General features: G+C 39.7%; 1 protein-coding gene across 3 annotated transcripts in view; it reads right to left on the reverse strand.

Annotated features, from left to right (window-relative positions):
* LOC108934339 (rap guanine nucleotide exchange factor 6-like) overlaps positions 1 to 24,665 on the reverse strand; it is a 79,174-nt gene that overhangs the window by 13,338 nt on the left and 41,171 nt on the right. For 2 of the 3 annotated variants that reach the window (XM_018751983.2, XM_018751980.2), the window contains exons 8-20: positions 18,311 to 18,439; positions 13,722 to 13,902; positions 13,112 to 13,248; positions 9,366 to 9,524; positions 8,364 to 8,516; positions 7,080 to 7,244; positions 6,428 to 6,535; positions 6,058 to 6,261; positions 5,422 to 5,530; positions 4,641 to 4,881; positions 1,896 to 2,053; positions 916 to 930; positions 21 to 261 (exon numbers count right to left, since the gene is read on the reverse strand). In XM_018751983.2, coding sequence (XP_018607499.1) covers positions 21 to 261; positions 916 to 930; positions 1,896 to 2,053; positions 4,641 to 4,881; positions 5,422 to 5,530; positions 6,058 to 6,261; positions 6,428 to 6,535; positions 7,080 to 7,244; positions 8,364 to 8,516; positions 9,366 to 9,524; positions 13,112 to 13,248; positions 13,722 to 13,902; positions 18,311 to 18,439 — 2,000 coding nt within the window. The remainder of the gene's footprint in view (positions 1 to 20; positions 262 to 915; positions 931 to 1,895; positions 2,054 to 4,640; positions 4,882 to 5,421; positions 5,531 to 6,057; positions 6,262 to 6,427; positions 6,536 to 7,079; positions 7,245 to 8,363; positions 8,517 to 9,365; positions 9,525 to 13,111; positions 13,249 to 13,721; positions 13,903 to 18,310; positions 18,440 to 24,665) is intronic. The other variant, XM_018751982.2, reaches the window with a different exon arrangement.

A 24,665-nucleotide genomic window follows, 5' to 3' on the forward strand; every position in this document is an offset into this window, starting at 1 on the left:
CCTCTACTCTGGGCTCATACCTGCCATTGAGTTGTATCCTGTCAGCCAATTTGGAGAGCTGATCTGGCAGCCTCCTCTGCTTGATGACACCCTCTGGACTGATGGACACCTCACATAGTGAGTAGGTGTCAGGTGGCATAGCCAGGCCAAACTCATTGACTGCATGGGACACCACATCCTTGGCTGTGGTGTCTTTACTGATTATTATATAACAGCTTTGCTGATCAGCCTTGAAGACTCTGATCACCTGATCTGGAACATCTTTTTATCAGGAAGAAAATACAGCAAGGAAGAGATAAATGAACAACACAATTTCACCTAAAGCAGAACTTCTTCTCATTTACTTTCAGTAGCTGTATTTACAGATAATTACTTGGTCCTGTGATTTAGTAAACATACAATGAAGGATTAAATAAGCATTAGGATTTCTGCAATATATGTCATGCAGGGTAAAATGTTTGTATAGTAAATGTTTTACAGACATTACACAAGAAGAATTAAGTGATGAAGCCCACTTTTGTAGAATTAAATTTTTATCCACCTTCTGTTACCATCATTAAGAACTGACATCTGAAACCAAAACTCAACAACAGAACCTGAAAGTTGTGTACCTGGATTTTGCAAACCACCACTAAAGAGGACATGCACACCCAATAGATTACATATGCAATATACAACTAAATGTAAATAAAGGTACAATTCATAGCTGAATGATTGCTTCAAATATTAATGATTTGGAAATGTAACATGATATAAACAGAGCTGAAATATTCATGGATTGAAATGTATTAACCATGAAATATAACCCATTTATTGGTTATTAATTGCTGTTAATGCTAAAAGGAAATGAAAAATCTGGTTACAAAAACATGTTAAGTAGTAAAAAATCTTAAATAACATGTCTCCTGTACTTACAGTAAAGTCCTAATGCTGCATTAGCAGAAAGAGGAAAGGGAACAGATGGGGGTGGACAATGAAACAATAGTCACTGCTGTTCTTTAGACATTTGTTGAAAAACCTTCAGAACTGAAGAAGTTCTGCTCAAACTTTATCAAGTTCCAATCTTATCCATATACTTGAAAGTACAGACTAACAAACCATTTCCAATCCCAAATGATACTAATGAAAAAAATTAAAATCACTAGAAAAAAGATCCATACACGTAGATTTTTATTGGTAGAATGTGAATTTTTAGTGGCATAAAACAAGAAATGAAGACTTTAATGAAGCTCTAGATCTTGATATTTGTTCAAGAATAAACTGTTTTCCATTAGACTAATAGTCAAAAGTGTCAAGTAGTACAGTACTATAGCCTATAAACGATCATATCCATCACCTGTAGTCGGAAATGGGGAGTCTATAAAAGTTATATTTTCTCTGTGGGTTTCTTTCAAAAATAAAGACTATGTACAACATCTTGAGATGAGAAGCAGGTCAAGCCACAAACCATGAGGAATTTGTTTTAGACTAAATTTCAAAACACTGTACCCATAAAGATTACAGTCAATTGTTTTGGCAATTATGGATTGAAATCTCAAATTAGTTTGCTTGAATCCATTTTACAAGACGAAATTTACTGAATGCCTTGTTCACAGAATATAGAATTAGAAAACCAAGCCATATAAAACGTGGTGTGTGTGATGATTGTATTATTCAACAACGCATTTAATGATTAGATTTATGCAATTAAAACAGTTTGAGGAAGACCAGCATTTATCTGATATTTACCTTGAATTCCATCTTTTAAGTGCACATTTTACACTAGTGCAAACCCTTGATAAATCTTGTCATTGAACTCAGTATTATGAAACAACTCAAGTATATAGAATTTCATGCAGACAGAGTTACTGGAGCCATGGACTGTGGGAGAAAGCAGAGTTGAACGTGTATCTTACCTGCAGGGGTAGAGTAGTCGATCAAGCTGGTTGCAGGCTGCAGGAGGTCAGGACTGCTGGAGGACAGGTTTCCAGGTATGGGCATAATGGCCACGCTGTGCCTACACTGCTTGGTGCCCACAACGCTGTCATCTTGGGTCTGGATCACACCACCGTCACTGGAGGGACATAAGACATACACACACATACAGTCATCCAAAACCGACCATGCTCCTTGCCCCTTTGCACCCACAGGGCTTGTTTTCATTGGCTGCTGGGTAAATCTTTTGGATGAATTGGCTCTGAAAATGACCAGACAATACAGAATGAAGGAATTTGCAGGATATGATGCACAACAACATCCACACAGAACTGCACAAAAGCAAAACATGGGAAAGACATGAACAACTTCATTTTCTTACCTAAGGTCTACCCAATAACCTCCCAGCAACAGTCTAACCCTGTCTGAACTGTGATCATCTTTGGAAGCATCTGATGTAGACAGTATTTCACCTTTAGGTGATATGAAACCACTCTGAGAAACTGGTTTATTATAAATCAGCATATTTGAATTAATCAAAGGAGCAAGATTGCAGACTCCTTGTGTATTTCACAAGAATCCCTACATTAAAAGGAACAGATCGCTGTTTAACAGGTTTTGATCACAGGAAAACGGAGACTTCATCCATCTCTGACAGATGTGAAGTTTCCCTTCTCTGACTGTTCCTTTTCTCACTGGCAGGCAGAATTAGTAGAATTAGGCAGTAAGTATAAAAACAGAAATTAAACAGATTTAACTCAGTCCATACTCAATGCTTATATGGGCCCAATATTCACCTTTATATGGATTTTGGTAATGCAGTTGAATAAAAATGTTAAAAATATTATACACACACCTTTAAAAACGGAGCCCACTGAAATATCACTTCCTTTCTGGTGCTGCTTCTCATTATTAAGAGCTCTAAGGCAGAGTGTATTCACCATTAAATCAAGCAGTTTGCAGCTGCACCTTATACCATTTTCAACCTTAAGATACACTTAAATAAAATAAAATTAAAGAAAAAAACAAGCTTCTGAACATAGAAATTGATGAAAAAGGTGAAATTCAATGCTGTGATGCACCTTAATATCAAAGCGAAACATTACACTTAAAGCCCTTTTATTATTAGCACATATGGTGCTGTATTGACCTTTATTGAGAGACAAGCTGAGATAGGATACTGCTTTATGAGACTACCGACTTGGAACATATCAACCCTAGACAGATTTGGTGGTTTACTTACTCTAACTGTAAACAAGCGCAAAACTTCAAACATGTATTTAAACTAGTCTATTTTATTGCTAGTAATAAAAAATTATATTCCTGCAATATGAAGTTGTACACCAAATGGGGGGTGATTATTCAAGGATCTTACCAAAAGAGTCCCCTGTGCATGTGAGGCAGATACGGAGAAAGACAACATTGAAGAAGAATGTGAGCGTAATGTAAGACAGGGAAATAAGTCAAAGCAAACAATACAACAAAAAGGAAATACTTGAATACATACCATTTAAATACCTTAACATTATTAGTACCAGATACACACACTGTATGCATTTTAAATGCTTCAGTGATGCCCAATGCTTGGTAAAACATTATAAACAAGTAAAACACTGATCCATAATAAATATCGCCTTAAAAAATAAGTAAATCTGTAGATGTATATGAATAAACGTGCTTTTTAGGGGAAAAAAGGATTTTTCAAAAGATGATACTCTAGTGGACAAAGTGACACTGGAGAATCAAAATGCACTCATCCACCCTTATTTAACAGGGGACTTTCAAAGAAGCTGTATCACCCTGTTTTAAAGTCCTGAACATCCTATTTGGTCAGCATTAAGCCCCTAAATTTTATACTACAAAATGTTTCATTGAGATCAGGACTACATATTACAATTAAACTGTTTTAGATAAATTATTTTCTATTCCAGATATTTTCTTAAATGCAGAAAAAGGCTAATAATAATTTTATAGAAAAAAAAAGTTTTCCAAGATAGTTTGGCCATTGGATGAGGTTGACCAGCAAAGAAAACTAAAAAAACCCCCAACTAAATTATTCGGGTGTTTCCTAATTTTGGCAAAGGTGAAACATTGCAACAATGAGACAGAACCCATTCAGTAATGTAATGGCTTTCATTTACATTTAATATTTATCTAAGGACCATTTTAAACAACATAAGAGAAATAAAAGCCAAAATGCCAAAGTGAACATTTCAAAGCCTTCAGGAAGAAAAGCAACTGAAAGACCACCACATGCACATCCCTCCCCTCCGGCTTTGGCTGTGTATGTATTTAAATAGGATTGTACTTTAATGAGTTAACCTCTTACAATTGCACTCATCCATCATAGGGAAACTTACAGGAAAATACCAATCATCTAAATTGCTCGATAACAAATAACACTTGTCACAGTTTCCGGCGATGACATGACAACCACAAACAGGCTGCTGGACATGTGTTTAAGCTGTGCACTAAATGTGTAAAATAGCCAGTGTAGCACCAAGAGCATGAACACCAGAAGCCACAAAGGAAAATGATAATGCCAAAAGTTTAAAATTTTGCCCCCCCCCGCCAAAAGGCAAAGAGATAGATTGAAGAGAGTTTCTGAAATAATGGTAGCATCAGCTGACGGAAAGACCGAATTGCTTATCTCCACTTGAATGCGACAACCAATGAATTCCCATCATTCTGGTCTTACACCCATCTGAGACTCTCCCCTTGCTCACCTGAACGGCTTTGGGGGTAGGATGCTGAAACGCGTCTTGTCTAGGATCTTTCTGATCTTATTCCTGCTGCCAGACACAGTATTGGCCTTCATCTTCTTGCTTGTCTTGTCAGTGGAGAACTCAATATCACCGGGTAGGTCTGGGATGGAGAAGCGGTTGCTCTTCTTTTCCTGGATCTTAGGGATGTGAGGCCCACCGTTCTTCTTCTCATGCTGAATTCGGCTGAGGAGCTCCTTGAAAACTGCAGAGTAGAGGTGTGACAGTGAGATGGACACAGGCGACATTCAGACTCACACACTATTCCCTCAGGACTGAATATTGATAACTTGTATTGATTTTAGATCCTAATGCACCAATATGGAATCATGGAAGTTAATAAAACAGAGACTACCATTACTCAAATTTGAGGGTTTGGATTTTTAACCAACAGATCAATATCCAATCAAGTAAAAGATTGAATAACATTACCTGCATTAATTTCTATATTCACACAAATAATACTGCAGCTGATCAATCTTGTATATGTTCATACATGAGGTAATAATGCAATGTTTTAAAAAGGGAGCAAAAAACATGCAAGTCCAGCTCTCTGGCTGGCTATGAATGAGTACCTGGATAAAGAGGACCACATCATTAAAACATTACACTCAATTTACAGACACCACAAGAGTTAAAATCCTGAAACACTAAAATATGTTCTGAAACACTGCAATTCTGACATTTAATGTGAAAGTTTACATAGGTCAAGCTAGATTTTAACTGGAAACAAGGTCTCTCTTACCAAAGATGTTCGTCTTCACTGTGAGGGAGAGGTGTGTGTTGTTTTTCAAAATATCCATGGCTTTGGCATATGAAATGTTCTCAAAGTTTTGACCGTTAATCTCCATTATCTAAAATAAGGACAACAGCTTTAGGCAGGGAATTTAGCGTTTAACCTGAAGTCCTGAAAACATGAGCAGAATGGCCTGTCATGAGAGAAAATGCAATTTGAAGGGGAAATGCACAGAAGCTGGGCAACTTAACATAAACTGACATAGAATCCAGTAAAGTTTTTTTTTTTTTTTTTTTTTAAATTAAAAAGCCCTTCAAAAGGTGCAGCACACAGGCTGACCTGAGGGTCATCAATTCACATCAGCTGTCTGGCTCTGTCTCACCCCGTCTCTCTTCTTGCATACTTAATACCATCAATGCACTCAAAACCCAACCCACCGTAGGAGGGATCCAGCTCACTAAGAAGTCTTCACCGTTTCTACTAGCTTAAAGTACAAGACTGCCGCAGAAGAACATATATGCTGAGCTCAAAACTCGCCAGATGAAGTACAGAGCAGTTCTGCCTAACCAAAGGTGGAGTTATTCGTCAACCATCACGAGAATAGTTAAGTCCCTCAACCAAAAACCGACTTGCTCCATATGTTACCTGGTCACCCCGCTTGAGACCGGCCTCAGCAGCCTTGCTGCCCTCCTCCACAGACTCCACAAAGATGCCGAAGCCTCTCTCGCTGCCTCCCTGTAAGCTGAAGTGAAGAGGCGACTCCCTGGAAGGCTTCAACAGTGTGACCTGCCGCCACTTGGCCTTGGCAGCACAGGCAATATTCAGAAGCCTCAAGTGACCCTTCATTTTCTGGCCAAAGGAGCAAAATTAAGTTCAATTTGAGGCCCATGTACCACTGTTGCCCATTTCCACCTAGATATTACAGTGTTGACTTGACAAATATAGTAAACAAATCACATGTGCTGTCATGTTGTCTAGCAAAGGATAACTACACTGATGAGAGGTAAGCACATACAGCTGCTTCAAGGAGTCTCTCAAAGTCCTCCAGGAACTGTGTCATGGCTGGGTCCCCTTCAAAGTCGTTGAAGTGGTTGTTAACCCATAGCAACACCACCCGTGTAACCTCCATTGGCAAAAAGAAGAGATTTTCAGAATTTAAACAGTTTGTAACTCGCAATTCATCCATAAATACCAATGAACTGCCCAACATTTTTTATGTGCCGAATTCAGATTTAAAAGATATATCGTTTAACATGGAATGCAAACAGTATATAGAAACTTCCACAGGAAAGCAATGTGCAGGACTGTATCGAATATAAAACACATACACAAACTGAAGGCCAACATGCTCCATCACCAAACTTGTCTGAAAAGCACCTTGAGAAATGCAGTCACTCAAAGAAGCATTGTTACTTTATCAAGAACGTCATCTTACTAAAAATGTCCCTGACCACAAAATGCACAAAGGTGCAGAGCAATAAGAGAAGCTTAAAGGGCCATCAAAAGGAAGTATGCTCCTCATTCCCCGCTGGCTGAGAACCATTCCTTTTCAAGGTGAGGGCTTCTCAAGTGCAACTTGTGTCACCATCGCCATTCATCCTCTTCCTTTTCCTCTGCCCTTTGCTTACAGAGCTGAAATTTCACTACTGATCCATGCAAAACCTCACCTTGTCTCGCAGGCTGTCCACTTTGAACCATTCTAGCAGCTTATTGCCCACGTCCAATGGGCTAGATAGAAAGGTCCGGTACGTGAGGAGGAAGTCTTCAATGTAGGTCGGGTCCACCACAGAGTGTTCTTCCACCAGGTGCATGATAAGCCGCTCTGGAGTTCCCTGAGCCAGAGGTGAATTTTCATTATGCTCATTTATCAGCATTACTATGTTGTTTTCAATCAAAAGCAGTTTACAGTTTTTCCTTATGTATGCAGTTGGATGATTTCCACTAACCAGAAAAAGGCAATGAAGTTCGCCCATTGAAAAAAAGCCAAAAACCAACTGAAGAAGGAACTATAGCCATTAAAAATAAGGCAACGCCATCCACACACAGTTGAAAAATTGTTGTACATCGATGGGAAAAAATAAAGGTACTAACCCTAAATTGCTTCAGTTAAAATAAAAAGATTGTTGTATAAATGGGTAAATCATTGTAAGCAACTTAGCATTGTTCAAATGCTTCGGGGAAAAGTTTTACCTAAATAAATTTAAATGTAAACCACATTGCTTAAAATGTTGGAAAGAAGTTCACAGTTAAATGGGTATTTCCCATGTTGCAGGAATACGTATGATTGCAAAACAAAACACTGTATATGCTTCTCCATAGATGTACACATTACTGCTGCATGACTGGAGAAATCTGAGCAGACACCCATCGTTAAAGGATTTGAAACTAAAACAATCTTTGGGCAAGCACATGGAGAAGTGAAGTAGATGTTCGCTGAATTTTATGCCAGCCAGGTTTGTCCACTGTCTTGCCAGAAAAGCAAGGCCATGAACAATGTTAATGTTCTAAACACGCAAGTGAATCCAAACTGATGTGACAAGGCAACTAAAAGAAAACGAATGAATTTATAAAACTCATGAGCAAAAAAAAAAAAAAAAAAAAAAAAAAAAAAAAAAAAAAAGAATACCCAAGTAAAACTCAGATACTGAAGGACCAAATAGTTTTTTTTTTCTCTGACTTCACAGAAAAGGCCAAAAAGTCATGACCTGAACAGTGTTTATAGTATTACAGTATTTATATATTTAGCTTATTGCTTCCTCTAAGGCAGCTTTAAGGTTTGTGTACTAAGCTACTTACAACTATTTACAGATTTGTACAGCAGGGTAATTTTACTCTAACAGGGTAACTTAAGGATCAAAAGTGCAACAACAGAAGTTGGGATTCAAACCCAGTCGATGATTCTAGTCACTAGGCTATCTGCTGTCCCCGATAAAACGAGGTCCTTTACTCACCTTGATGACAATGTGGCCCTTCCTGGTGCCGCTGCGATCCAGCTCACGGTGCTCCTTCACCATGACAATCTCACCTTCCTCCTCCACCTTGTGCATGTTCTTCTCCACATGGTTCAAGATACGCCAGTAGTCCTCTTGGGCGATGCAAACAAACTGGTCCACAATGACATGAGGGCAGCGGATGAACTTATGGAAGAGGAGCACACTGCTTCGCACCAGTGATGGGCACTCCACAGAGAGCAGTGTCGAGTCATGGTGGAGCGGCATGGAAGGCCTGTTGTGAGTCACTGACCCAGGCACTGCCAGAATCCTCTGCCTGACAGTGTACTCGAGCTCTCCTACCCCCTCAGTTTCCAATCTTTTCTTACATGTTAAGCATCAGTGACAGCTCTGATTACACAGCAGCAGGCCAACGCTGAAACCGAGAAAGGAGGCTCCGCAGATCTGGCAAAGAGGAGCTAGCAGGTCTGACTGAGTCAAAAGCAAAGAAGTCAAAGTCACCAGCTCATGCAGCCTCTTCTCAAAGAGAAGGCTCGTGCACTTACCACGCCATATCTATATTAAGAATCAGTTCCTGTTCTCTCTGACAGCAACACACCATTTAACCCCATCTCTGTTCACACCAAAAGATGTTAAGAAAGCAATGCCTATACTGTCCAAGATAAATTTGGGGGTGTACCAATGTAGATATTGAATTTATTTAGGAAAAACAACATTTTGCAAAGCTTATTCAGATGATCAAATGAACAAACATTCACATTTCACCCAACTAAGTTTTTACAGAAGGGTGAGTTCAGGTAAACTTATGCAAAAAATTGCCCCTCCCCCGTGAGAGCTGAACGTCTGGCCGAGACCTCACCAACACGCAAGGCCATAGCAGAGTATAAAATAACCAACCAAGGACACCAAAGAAGTGAGAAAGAAAATCAAAACACGAAAAATCTACATAGCACCTATGAGAATTAATTAAGGTTTATTTCAATGATTTTTAACATGTCTTACCTGGCAGTCATCCCCCTTGGTTCGCACCTCACCATCCATGTACTGCTTATCCAGGGAGGGCGAGATGCCAAAGCTGTTACCCATGCACAGCACCTCAGCCCGCCCGTCTGTGTGGATCACCTCCACAGAGCCGTTGAGGATCACGTACCATAGGTCCAGCTAGGCACGGGGGAGACATTGCTTCAAAAAAACGAGGACACTACCAATGACCCTCAGTAGCACCCTGCATCTCACAGCTCTTCCCCATGTACAGGGCAAGGGGCAACACATCACACAGTCTAGCAGGACAGTTGGTAGCGTAATGGTTAGAGCTGCTACTGTGGGATCTGAAGCTTGCAGGTTTGAATCTCACCTCCATCTATAGTACCTTTGAGCAAGCACTTACCCAGTAAAATTACCCAGCTGAGGTAATAGGTAAACATAATTGCAGACAGACTAACACTGCAAGTCGCTTAGGAGAAATGTCAGCTAAATGAATAAATGTAAAATGTAATGTAACATATTACAGTGGCCTGAATAAAACATATCTGGCGATCCTGTGGCTCAAATGAGAATTACGTACAGAAGTTGGACAAAACGGAAGCATTCGCAATATTTTAACACAAAGGACCTAGCAAGCAGTCAGACTACCCTTTGCCTTTAGAACAGCTTCAGTCCTTTGTGGAACACTCGTACAAGTCCTGAACTGTGTGTACTGGGATATTTCACCACTCAAGACGAAAAGCCTCTAGTTCGTGGAGGGATGAAGGAGGCGAAAATGCATGTTGCACTGTACTCTCCTGAACTTCCTATTAAGGTTCAATGTTTAGATCTGGTGAGCGGGCAGGCGATGCAAGACTTCTAACTTCATCCTGGTGTTCTTCAGGGCAATATCATGCTGGAATAAGTGAGCATTATGAGGAATCTGTGTTTACACCACAGGGTTCGTCCGGTCCTGTAAAATAGTCTCACGGTCCTAAGTTGTTGCATGAATACGCAAAGCAATCATCGGCCCTAATGAGTCCCATGAGAAAGCTGCCCATACCATTACAGATTGCACACCACATTAAACAGTATGCAACAAACCCTGCATGTTGAGCTCATTCTTTTGCTTTCTCCAAACCCATCGCGATGTCAGACATGGGATGAAAGACTACTCAGAGACTGTATTAATTTTTTCCATGGCTCAGGAATCCAGGTTTTGTGCTCCTTACACCAGGTTATATCTCTGTGCACTGACTTTGAACACAAGCGGTTTCTGAATTTCAGTCCTGCTACAAATTTCAGCATTATAAAGCTCACAATGTTCTCTTTTTGTTGATACTGGGTCAGAGTTATTGATTCAGTTCTGTGGTAATTTTTGAGTCTATACTTTTGTGGCATTTAGCAAGTATTCTATGAAGTGTGTGTCTGAGCTTTCGATTTATGATCACCACCCCTCTTTGTAATGCAGTTTGTCCATGTCTGGCTTAATCTGAGTGCTCCCCTTGACACATCAAATAATTCTGCAGTTTTTCTGACTGATGCACTTGCTATTTAAGCACTAACTCTTTAGCTTCTCTGTTTGTTCATACTGCTTTGAAAGCTCACATATATCAAACTAAACTCTCAGGCTTATTTTACAACTTTCTAACAATTCACCTTTGGAGCAATGGTTGCAACTGGTTACTTAGAAGTTAAAGTTCTTTACCATGTCATATTTGTTTTGTCCACAACCCACATATTACCTCTAAAATCCTTTACCAGGAATATACTGTATGCATTTGAGTATATTGAATAAATTCACTTAAACACAGGGTTATTGATAGTCTCAACATACGTGTGTGACTTGTTTAAAAAGCATCCTTTAAGATTCCTTGAGAGAAATTCCTTGTTACCAAATGTACGATATCAGCAGCAAAAGTTCTCTAATTGACATGGTCAAAATATTGAAAGAAACCAGTGGGAGGTCGACAAAGACAATGAAATGGGGTCAGAAAATAATAATGAACAAAACAGTTTGACGTTTCCTCATGTCTGAACCTTCCCCCACCCCCCATACCTTAACCTTAAAACACTCTAAGAATGAAAGGGAAAAAAAAAAAGCCACTATTCTCACAGTGCTTTGCAACACAAGATGGAGTTCTCGTGACTCACTTGAAGAGCAAACGCAACGGACTAAAGTTCTGGGAGAATATATACACTAACAGTTCATCAGCTGCCTGGTTTGATTCATTTTCAAATTTTGCTTGCTGATTGTACCACGGATTTACTAATAAAATGTACCAGAGGGGATTTAAGTAACTGAATATATACTCAGTGTGCGCACACACACACACACACACACACACACACACACACACACACACACACACAGTACCCATATACAGTACTTCTATTTACAGAAGTACACATTACACACAGAGTCTGAAACCGATTGTTCTGTACGGGGGTCATAGCAAACAGGAGCTTAACCCGGCAACACAGGACACAAGGCTGAGGGGGGGAGGGGACACACCCCGGATGGGACACCAGTCCATCATAAAGCACCCCAAGCAGGACTCGAACCCCAGACACACCAGAGAGTGGGACATGGACAAGCCGGCCGCGCCACTACGCCCCCCAGTACACATTACCTCAATTGTTTTTACAAAAAAGTACATACACTTAACAAAAAGCACAGTTCACATTAGATTGTGGAAAAATACACTTATTTTCAAATCCTCAAAAGTTACCATTGACTATCGTACTACATTATTTTGAAATATGTACTTTTTCCCAGCGGCTTACATGAGCCAATTTCACAAACTTTATTTTACACAGTTCACTTTTATTATAGTTTCAGTTTATATCCAGTTCCCTTTTTAAAACAGCTCTATTTGTTCTTTGGAAAACGTTGGCTAATAGGCTTTGGATGTACTGAAATTTCATTGTCTTCAACTTTATAAATCATAAATAGTTACCATTTAATTTGAGTATCTTTGGCCCAGTTTAGGATATAAATACTGGCTACATGCAGGAAAGGAAAAAGTTTGCAATGTTCATTTCATATTGTGTTCCTCACACTTAGTCTAGGTTGGACCAGACTTCATATTTCATTTTCATACGGGATTTATTTATTTATTTTTTTTTTTTTAAAAAAAAAAACCTTCCTTACTAAAATTAAAGAAATGTTTAAAAAAGGAAAACTAGTAACTAAGGCAACGCTGGTCAAGTAGTTTTCCTGTAGTCATACCACTGCCTTCACATGATGTGAGAATTTGAACTAATATGTTTATTACACAGCGTCATAGCGGTGAGGTAGGTAGTGCTGTTGACTCATAGCTCTTGAGATATGAGTTTAAAAGTGGGATCAAGTTAAGGTAACTTCTGGGCAGAGTTGGCATTTTCTCAATGTTCACCTTGATTTCCTCTAGGTGCTCTGGTTTCCACCCAGTCCAAAGAAGTTTTGAGTGAATTGGTGACTGCGTTCCAGCAGTGTGTGTTTATTTGACGATCCTGAGATAGCTTACAGTCCCACTAGTGGTGTACCATGTGAGACGGGCCATTTTTCCTCAGGAATTGTGACCCTGAACTAGATAAGTTGTTCCTGAAAACAGATGGAATACATGCTTGCAAACTGAATCTTCTGAAATAAAAACTTGATATCTAACATGTAAAAATGACTTTGCATTTAGCTGCAAGAGCCCTTGACTTCCTTATGCAAGCTAACTGGAACCGACTTCTGGCAGCACAGAATTTTACAGAATAACTGCATGCTAAAAGTAAGAAATGAGCCATCTTCTTACCTCTTGCCTGTCGTGAAGTATAACAGTCCCAGCCCGCTCCACCACTTCAAAGACCATGACCGTGCAAAGTTCCCTTCTGACGGACATGGTCATGTTGGCAAAGGCAGGGAGCTGGTGCATGAATTCCAGTAGTTGCTCTGGGGGGTGTTAGTAGACAGTTAGCGCCTATGGCCACAAGAGTCAGTGAGATGCCACTCCTGAGAGGGAAAAAAAAAAAAAAAAAAAGGGCCAAAACGCCACACCACAGCCTTGCTCACACAGAGGAACATGCCTCAGGTCCTCATGGACGGAAGAGTGTACAAGATTCAGACAATTGTTTTACCGAGCCAGTTACCTGAACAGGCAGTGACTAGCCCAGGTTTTTAAGGTATCAGTGAGACACTGACTGAAATGAATGGTACTGTTCAAACAATAGAATCAAACTCTGCCCACAAGCTGAAGTATGTGCTGCCCTTCACATCATCACCATCACTTAGCCACAACTTTAATCCGATTATCGATATCATTTGCATCATGGCCTCTATAAGAGTAATCTCTTACTTGTTAAATGCTAAGTTCATGAGTTCAGGAAAAAAAAAAAAAAAAAAAAAAAAAAAAAAGGTGAACTCACCGATATCGTCATCATTTCTGTCCACTGGCTCCTTCTCGAGACACTCTCGCACCAGGTCTCGGCCTACCAACGGGTAGGTGGTCCTCTCAAGGTCCTCATCTTCCTCCTCCTCATCCTCCGAGTCCACTGCAGCCTCTGGGAGCCCTGACAGGTCCACATCACCCAGATCACTCTCTGTTGCCTAGGGGATGAGTGGTTTGTAAGAATGGACAGAGCAGACCATGAGCAAATTCAGACAGTCACATTGCCCTGAACACACTGTCAATACAATCCATCATGTTACAAAAGGCACCTGTTTCTCACAAATCTTTCAGCAGAGGTCCCTTCCTTTTTGTTAGACCACAGAGGATACTTTCATCCAAACAACTTTAAAAACACTCACTGTGGGATCTTGGATATGTTAAACTCAGAAGTCCACAACTTAAAGGCCCACAGTTTTTCTTTGGGGGGCAGGGGCAGGAAGAAGGAAATCAGGAAACCCCTCTAACAAAAACTGAAGACAGACTTTATTCCCCTAAATTCTTAGGCCTTCCCCTCTTCATGAAACAATTTTTTAGCCTAAGTGATGAGCATAGTATGCACCTTATTTACATAAGAATACCATAAGAATATATGCTACCACTCAGGATCCTGGGCTAAAAAGCAGAGTCTTAAACAAGTACTTCTTAAAATAGCAATGGCTGCATGTGAAATTCCACTCCCAATGTCATCTTCTGCACTGGACAAAAAGAAATCAGGCAGAAATCAAGTGCAATCAAAATGATTAAAAGAGATAACTAAAATGCTGTTATATTGAAAAATAATTAAACGATGACATCGCACATATATTCAGTCTAGTGAAAAATGATCCCTTCCACCAGACTGAGATGCTGTTGAGGGTGGATTCTCAGAGAACCACTTGTGACAGTTGGGTGAAAAAACTGCAGTGGTATCAGGTCAAAGTACCACATGCTGCATTTATCTGACACAACCAACCACCCTGAGATTACAGAGGCTGGACCCAGAAGAAGCAGATTCAACATCGTGAGCTTTTAATTCTGATTCACTTTGCTGCCTTACACAATTCCATCATCACATGGAGCACATGTTGAAGATGATGCAGAGATTCATGACAACTAGAGATAGAGTACTCATGTAAGGAACTGGTAAACACGTGTCCCAGGAGAAGGCCTTATTTTCAACTCAATTGAGCTTATCCTATTGAAGAAAATGTCACATCATGTATTACAAAACTAGCTGTGTCTGTCACAAGGGAAGCTGCTTTAACACTTGCTTATAGGATGTTTCTGCTAATGTGAGTGCAGACTTAAAATTTAAAAAAAAAAAAAGAATTCAGCAGTTCTCCACACAATGAGTAAGTCACTGCCCTCTCCACAAGTTAAGGGAAGAGAATAAAAGATTACAATTACGTGTAGCGGAGACACAAAGCCACATTCTCTCTCTCACACACACACACACACACACACACACACACACACACACACACACTTTCAGAACCACTTGTCCCATACGGGGTCGCGGGGAACCGGAGCCTACCCGGTAACACAGGGCGCAAGGCCGGAGGGGGAGGGGACACACCCAGGACGGGACGCCAGTCCGTCGCAAGGCACCCCAAGCGGGACTCGAACCCCAGACCCACTGGAAAGCAGGACCGTGGTCCAACCCACTGCGCCACCACACCCCCTTAGCCACATTCACATTTTCTATAATATCAGTTGTTTCTTAGACTTCACTGAAACTTGAGTATTTTTATTAATTTGTGCCAGGATGCCAAAGGAATGTACTGAGAGATGTAACTTTGAGCCATGAACTACAATCGGACATAGCACTCCAAGAATCTTTGGATTTACAAGCCTTTACACTATGTTGGTTCACCTGTGTTGGAGAGACCTTGGTGAATGGCTTCACAGAACATGGTATTTGCCCTGATACACATGAACGGCAGGACTGTTTTCCCACTAGTATCATTCAGGCATGTTGGGCTAAGGAGGGTTCCCACTTGGCCTGCAAAGTCACATTTACTACAAAACACGAGATTCACAGATTCAGTACTTTATGTGCAACATTCTTCAAAATCGCCAACATTACAATGATGAAGCGGACCCTGGAGAAAAAAGTGTTGCTACCTTCACATCCACGAGAACTCAAATGACCAAGACAGAGACATTAAACCACAGGTCTGTTGTACCACTACACATGGATACTGGTACAGAAAATATAAAGACAGCAATGTCATGTAGACAAAGATGTGACATGATTCTCTGAGCTCAGGTATCAAGTGCTCACCTCTTATAAAGACTAAAGTGCAGATAATTCATCTGAAACAACTTAAAACTGTCCCATTTAGAAAGCTGGATGATATTACTTTAGCAATGGACATTAGCCAACTTGCTCAAGGATAGAAATACAGGATCAGATTTGTTTCAACAACTTCTCTGTTCACTACTTTACCTGCTACCATTCAACGTAAGATGTATCTTAGCATCTCTGAGGACCTCAATGTCACTGAGGACCAAAAATAAGCAAACAGCGAACAGCAGCAAAAGGTCTTTGGCCACTAATCTAGCACATTCAGCTAGAAGGTGATTTAGGTAGAAGCTGTTGTGTTAGTTAGCGTGTGTGGGGATGTATGAGATGAAATGATCGACAAGGCAACTATGACCCTCACAGTCACTCTACTCGGACAATACATTTCTCCAATGATTCGGAAGACACCCTTTGGCGTAGGTAGAAAATGCCGGACCATGGTTAGCACATCATGGTTAATACATCACATTGCTCAAATGGCACTTTTAACACTAACAACCCGCAGCATTAAGACGACTCATGAGCCCACAAACGTTTGAATCATTTCATCAGGGCTTACCTTTTAAACTCCTGTTTCCCAGGTAGACCACATAAAAACATACAATTCATGATGTTGAACAATACGCCTCCCCTCTCTCTCACTTACACCACTTTCTTAGTTCTGTGTTTCAGGCTGATGCTCTCCACAAGACAGTTCCTCATGATGCCAGTGAGCAAACTGTGCAGACATAACTGCTTCTCAGCTCAATGTCACTGGAGTCTCCTCTCATAGCAAAGATGTCCCATGAAAATTTGTGTCAGGTACATCTTTTATGTGCACACACACAAAACTGGGGTGTGTGTGTGTGTGTGTGTGTGTGTGTGTGTGTGTGTGTGTGTGTATACACGTGTCACATGCCAAATAAGAGTGCAGTGACTGCGCACATACTGTCCCACTGCAGCACAGATCTTATACTCAAAGTAATTACACTTTAAGGGTTATTTTTTGTTTCAGTATATCAATATTCATTCAATACTTTTTATCTTCGATGAATCCTCTTAAAACAAAAACTAAAAATTATTAAAAAACAGCAGAAAAAGAAACCAATGTGTGAGTAAGAAACATGAAGGTACAGGTCTGACAGCACATTTTTGCATATGGGATGTCTGGAGGAGGGTGAAATAAAAGGTTACAGATACAACCAGAGGGGTGCACAGCTTGTCATTACAGAGTGTTGATATACTGATGTGTTGCTGAGACTGTGTGTCTGATGTACTGGTGGATGAAGTGCAGGAGGCCCTCTTCTGTTTGCCCTGAGGTTTCAGCTTCAAAGGTACTCGCAAGGCAAAAGGAGGCAGGATCTTCAGTCGCTAACAATACCATTGGAAGTAGGCCATTTTTACTCTATTCACGCTACGCAAGGGGTTATGCTAAAAAAAAAAAAAAAAAAAAAAAAAGCTAAGTGAAAAACAGGAAGCTTGATCATTCTCAGTATAAATACAACCTCTAAAAGTGCTACAAGGACCTGTACTCGTTTGCTAACCAAACTGTAGCGTAACTGCTCAAGAAACTAAATGTCTTATGATTAAACCAATACTATTTTAAATGCTAAAATTCATACGTAAAAGAATTAAATACTCAGTTCTACAACTGAAATGACAACCAGACAGACAAAGAAACTGCATGAACAGAACAGAAAACTGTCTTTAAATATGCTTGGGTGTTTTCAAAGAGTGACAAAAATCTGTTCTCTCAAAGTCAGTGTAAACTTGAGTTGGCATACATGTTGTCCTGTTAAAAAATAAAAAAAAAAAAAGGGGGGGGGGGCGGAGAAATACAAGCTATATGCACATTAGTAACTAGCAGTAAGTAAACAAACCAACAATTTATTCCCAATGTATCACATCTGTCTTTTTCAAGCTGTGACCTTACAATAAGGGATGCAAGACTATAAAAATGTTGTAAAAACAAAAGTGGGAACCCTTCCATTAGTGAGGTGAACACACCTTCCCCTAGTTGCAAGATGTGCCATCTTTAACACCATGTTCAGGACACAGTTACACAGACTGAAAATCTTCTACAGTTACAGTACTGTCACCCACACAATAAACCCCAATGTCTGAAAAGGCTCAAGTTTTCCTTATGTCATGTTTTAACAAAGCTACAGTAAACCCTAAACACTTTGCAGGGGAATTAGAAGTTTTGGAGAAGAAACATCCAAGTGATCACTTGCTGTACCTTCAAATAGTCATTGTGCCTTGGTTAAACGGCTTGATTCATTTCAGCCGACGACAACATATACCTGGTAGATGTCCGATAGGCTGCTGCTCTCCGAGTCGCTGGCAATGCTGCATCCTGACTGGCTAGCTGGGACATGCATCACCTGATGTGGGTGGTCTGTGAGGTGCATTTTGTTTAGGTCCCCAGGAAGCTAAACAGGGGGGGAGAAAGGGGGGAGAAAAAAAAAAAAAAAAAAAAAAAGTTTTAGTTCAAGACTTTATACAGACAGGTAAAAACTGAACAGTCTTCCAGTTTTTCCATTTCAATGCATTTCTTTTCTTAAAAAGATATTCTCAAAATTCTTAATACCCTGACACTTGTAAAATAAGAAAAATTTAAAATTCCTTTAAAAGTGTTTATTGCATGTCAGTGATGAGATGTTTTGGTGTATGTCTCCGTAAGAGCCCCCTGACAATAAATCTGAAATGCAACAGTGAGTTCAGTGATCTTTAACACTCTAAATGACTCTCCTTGTCTTGTCACTGTGACTTCACACCATTACAGGGCAGCTGGACCTGCTGAAGATACTATAAGACTGGGATAAATATTACATACAGTACTGAAAAACAAATGGATGCAGACTTATTTACTCAGCAGATAACACCACATTTATACATTACAAAAGTATAAATATTCATCTATGAAAACTGGAATTGCTGCTGTTCTATGGTCAAATATAGTACCAAATCAACACACAATACAGTAAAGCTAAGAGTTGTATAGGCAATGGCTTGATTTATGAAAATAATTAAAATGTGCAGAGATGGAAAGTATATATGTTCCTTTTTTTTCTTTTAATTGGGGAAAAATAGAAATGCATTCCCAGGCCATCCAGAAACTGCAAACACACACGGTCTCAAACTGCTTGTCCCAAGCTAGGTCGTCTTGGTAAATCAGGGCCTAACCCAACAACACAGGGTGCAAGGCTGGAGGGAGAGGGGACGCCAGTCCATCACAAGGCATCCCAAGCAGGACTCGAACCCCAGAACCGCCAGACAGCAAGACCTGGCCAAACCCACAGTGCCACCACGCCCTCCCGTAACTGCAAGCATTTTCCCCAAATATCACTAAAACACCATAAAACACCTACATAACACATATCAACCCATCACTCACAATATAAAACACTTGTATTTACACAGTTATTGCTTTGAGATAATTCCCACTTTTTTTTTTTAATTCACGAGTTCTCCGAAGGATGAGCAATCAACCAAACAGGGATGCACTGAGCATAGCATGTTTATTGTGAACTAAAATATGAATGCACAACCAAAAAAAACCATCAGCAGAACTTTTCCTGCTAATTGCTCTGCTGTCTCTGCAATAATTTTATTAAACACCACACCAAATATGGCTAATAGACACATCTATGGGATTTCAGACACTCCAAATGAAGTCCCACTCTCTTAAAGCAACAATCTCACATTCTCACATTCCTAACAGCAAGACAGAGATATTGTTTCTTTTTTTTATGTAAATTGAAATTTGGGTATTGAAATCAAAGAGTAATTTTCTGTAAAATTTGATAAGAGTTTTTAAATTGAGGGATGCCTGTACTTCATAAAATGGTCTTTAAATGTTAAAATAAGTGAACTTGCAAAAGTACATTTTAACAATAAATGAAACGTTCTCAGGCACTGCTTTACATGTAGAAACGAGGTACACTGCTCCATTTTGTTGGCTGCTGTTTATCCCCTCTTCCTACTGTACATTCATAGATGCATCTTTTCTCTTTCTCATACAAAATTCAGTATTATAGCTCAGAAAAAATGTCAATATGGTTAATGTACAACCACACAGACCACAATATTATTGCTCTCAGGGACAGAAAGTACCAGGTGCACCACAGTTATCTGCATCCTAGCCATTGCAGACTATTAAAAACAGTGCATAAAATAGACATACACAGTGCAGAAATAATGATTTGAAAGTTACATATGGAGACAGTGTTTCATTAACCTGAATTTTCTGTGACTATAGACATTGAGTGGCTATAGAATATTGCTTCTTACCAATTTGCAATGAACAAAAGGGTTTTTCCTTGAGCGCATGAACCTAGAGTACTCTCCCTCCATGGTAACGTCTGTCAGACAGGGTCTCGACAGTCACCACTAAGGTTATGGTCATATGCAATATTAAACAGATCCCGGTCTGTTGTCCCATAATCCAGTCTGTGGGCACTAGACCCCAGCCAGCTTTGGATGCACCCACCCTTACTTCCCAATCACAAAGATTCAAGCAAAACATCTCTCTGGAACACCACGTTAACCCATTACAACAGATAAACCATCTGGATGCCACACACATGTCCCATTTATTTAAAGGAGGGGGGGGGGGGGGGATTCTATTGGTGCATAAACAGGTAACAACCTAACATCCAAACCCAAGCAAAAACAAACTGCTAGTCCACTGAAGGCTGAGCAGACCTGGCCTTGATTTATTTTCAGGTGGTGTATTGACATTTGGACACAAAAATAAACTGCTCCGAAAGCTTTCCATATTGCTCCAACATTTAAAATACACTTTATCAGTTGCTGATTTTTATTTATAGCAAGATAAATCATTCTCAGTTTTGTTCTGATACATATTTAAGAAAATTATATAATACCCTCCAGCATCAACTCCAAATATGCATGTATCCTGGGAAGGCAAAGTAATGAAAGCTAATATCATGCATGATTCTAATAACAGAAGCAGTAATAAAACCATTCTCTTTAATAATAGCAATAACAGAAAACAAACAATGACGATAATGGCATTAATGCCATCTCAGATCATAACATATTGTACTTGATTGTTACATCTGTGCACAGTCAGTCTGCTGGGGCCTGCAAATTGATGCATCAGTATCTTGGGACCCAGGTTTGAATCATATTAGCAGTCTTTGGAAGGGGAGCCCTTGTTTTCTTGTTTGCGTAAAAAGCCTGGGGTCTTACACTAGACACCTATGGTCAGCAGGGTGCCTCCAGGGCTCCGAGTAGGACTGAGTGAACTGAATTCTGCTGCAAATATGTTACACATTTATGCTTTCCACTGATTGCTCGCAACTCTCAACCTGACTTGGGCAGCCCTGTCCGCTTCATAAATAATGACAAGTTATTAAATATGAATGTGCAGTTCACGGTATAAACACAACTTTACTACTGAAAGATTTAATGAGATTCATCATGAAAACAAAGACTAGATACGAGTATAAAGGAAGTCAAATGTATTTCCAGGGTAAGTTTTTTTATTGTATACACACTTGTTTAATTTATCTTTATATTATTTTCATTCCTTTCTTACTCTGAGTCATTTGCTCTTTTTCAATCCAGCTAACTTGGTTTTTCTGTGCACAGTAAAATAATAAGCTATAATTAAGGTTCACTAAGAAAGATATTACCATGACATGATTAGACTTCTAGAAAGCACAACTGACATCACTGCTGCATCACAGAGAAGGGCCACAAAAGCAGGCCCTCATCTGCATTCAAAGCATACCTTGTCAGCAGTCTGCACCACGTTGTTGAGAAGAGAGCTTTATAAAAACAAACTGAAGTGAACTGAAGTACATTCTGCATCAAGAATTTCTTGCAGACAGTTAAAGGGGTAGAGGGAGCCCTTCATAAAAATGGTTTAAGATTTAAAGTATTTCAGCCCCATTTGTTTGCACAGTTTTGATAACACTCCTATATTTTGACTCAAGTGGCATTTGAAGTCTCCTATGGTGCAGTTTTTATTAAATTAACAAGGAGGCCAGGATAAAGTCAGCAAGATCATTGTTTTCAACTGCCTACAGTCATTTCTCTAAGCATGCTGTATGAGCATCAACTCCGTTAACATAAACACCGCCACCATTTATATTTATTTATCTAGCATCATCACCATCATCACTACATATAACAGCACATTCCTAGATTACTGGTTTACATTTGGGGACAAATTACAATGCTCTCAAAAGGGCCTTGAAAATCCCTACCTCCTAATTTATCAAGCTGGGTACCTATTCTAACCGATAATGAATGGGCAGATTTTATAAAGGTCAAATAAGTTTCACATTCACAGCAGCAAACACACAGCAGGGAAAATACATTTATGAACTACCAATTTCTCTGTCTCTACCTATGCCTATTACGTACCAATAGATACATATATAATTTTCTTCCATGTGTATATAAGTTGCATATTCAAAATCACAATATGGACATATAGCACAGAGGTCAAACATTTAACTAGGTATAAAGTAACACCCCCAGGCAACAGTGAGGAAAGCAAACATTGCTACACCGCATAGCTGGGTGCGTCATTTGTTTTTCCCAATAAACGATAATTTACCAAAAGCCTGGCTAGTCTTTTTTCACATGTAAAAATCACAGAAGACAGAGCTACTTATACTCAAACATCCACGCTGTGAAAAGTTTACAGAAAGCAATGAACAAAACATGAATACACAATCGATAAATAATGGCATCAACTATTGAACACTGTTCACAGCAAAAAGGTAGCTCTATTAAAGTGACCAAACATTTACATTTATTCATTTAGCAGACACTTTTGTCCAAAGCGACGTACATCTCAGCAAAAGTACAATTTATGCATTACATGGAGAGAAGGAGACATAGCTGCAGACAAAGTCTCAAGCAAACCTAGTTTGTTCCCTACCACTTACTATGTCGAGGTTCATCATTCAAGTAGGTGCATAAGACACGGACAAATCCCGAAACCCACACCAATTTTTAATTTTTTTTTAAATTAAACACTATAATGTACACAAATGAGTAGTACAATACCAGAGTAATGGCTGAATAAAGGTTGTATCTGAGGATGCTTCTGGAGTTAGGATGCGTGAACGGTTACGCCATAGATGATCTGAAGAGATCTTGGGCAAAGTGGATCTGGAAAAGGTGGGTTTTCAGACCCTTCTTGAAAACAGACCGAGCTTCTGCAGTTCTGAGTGACAGGAGAAGGTTATTCCACCATAACGGACCCAGAACTGAGAACCCCTGAGCTTTGCCTTTCGTGCGCGGGACCACCAAGCGAGCAGAAGTAGATGAGCGAAGGGGCCTGGCTGGGTGTACCGGTTGATCAAGTCCTGACACTAGACTATGTTCCATGACTACGTCAGGAAACTGGTCATAGTTCTTCTGCACTACTAGTCCTGATTTACACTATGTCTCTTGAGATGTAGGTGGGGGAGTTTGACCATATATCCTCTACAACAAGGGAAACCTTAGAAGAGACTGAGTACAAAGAAAGAGGGATCATCTGATATTTTTGTAAGGACCACCTAGTAAGGATTGCAGAATCAAGTCCATCCAAATGGGCTTTCAATTCAAAGTTAATAAAAGACAGACTGGACCATCTGAGAAAAACACTAAGGAAACCTGGGAGAACACAAATTGTTAGTGCGGATGGTTAGTTAATGTCTACTTCTCCCCCCCATTTTTAAAAAGCCTGCTTATGACCAATTCAGTGGTGTATCTGAACATGGATTGCAATACACAAAATAAACAAGAAAGCACATACAGTAGCTTCTGTTACAGAGTAAAACAGATGGCAGTTGGACAATAAGTGTAAGCCCTTCAACGGAAAGCAGTCTTCTTAGTGAGCCCTGGAGCAGAAAGTTTTGTTCAGTGAAGGTCAAAGTGTTGTTGCCTTAGTAGTTTAAGCAAAACAATGGCGTATGGTAACAGTCCTCATGCATTTATTTAAATTCCTATGAACTATGTTCCTTGCCCCCCCACCCCAAAATCCAAACTCTAAGCTAGAAGAGGACATGATTAAGAAAGCCAAAAATTAATAAAATTCAAGTCAGCAATGCCCAATTTTATTTTTTTTTTTTATTTTTTCTTTTTTAAACACAAGAGCCCAGGCACTGCAGGGAATCTGGTTATAGAACGGGTAATGAATTGAATCGTTAATCAAATGTGACATGTAAAGCTGAAGCTCTGCAGACAGAAAGAGCCTTTCTGATCCTCCAGGACAGTACTGGCTGCCAGATCCATATCCCAATAACAGAGAAGAAGGGAGATGCAATGGCTGAATTAGTGTAATATACAGATCATGTCCTCAGTGGCTTAAGTCACAGCATCTTCCTTCACTGCTAATTCAAAGAATAGTGTGTGTTAACACAACAGCACCATCTTTAAAGCAGGGGCAGCTGCTTTAACAAGATGTTTTCCAATGTTGACTTTACATCTACTTGTACAAAAAAAAAGTTCCAAATGAAAAGAACAAAACTGATAGAAAGCCATGTTATGAATTGATTATGATCAAGACAAGTTAAAAATTAAAGAGAGCTGTGTGGGTTTTAAACATGGTTTCAATTATTTAACCATACTAAGCTAAAAGCTTGTTCTCGATGCTGACCACTCTGACACATGGTGCGCAAAAACAGG

This window comes from Scleropages formosus, chromosome 4, assembly GCF_900964775.1.
Source record: "Scleropages formosus chromosome 4, fSclFor1.1, whole genome shotgun sequence".
Classification (NCBI taxonomy): Eukaryota; Metazoa; Chordata; class Actinopteri; order Osteoglossiformes; family Osteoglossidae; genus Scleropages; species Scleropages formosus.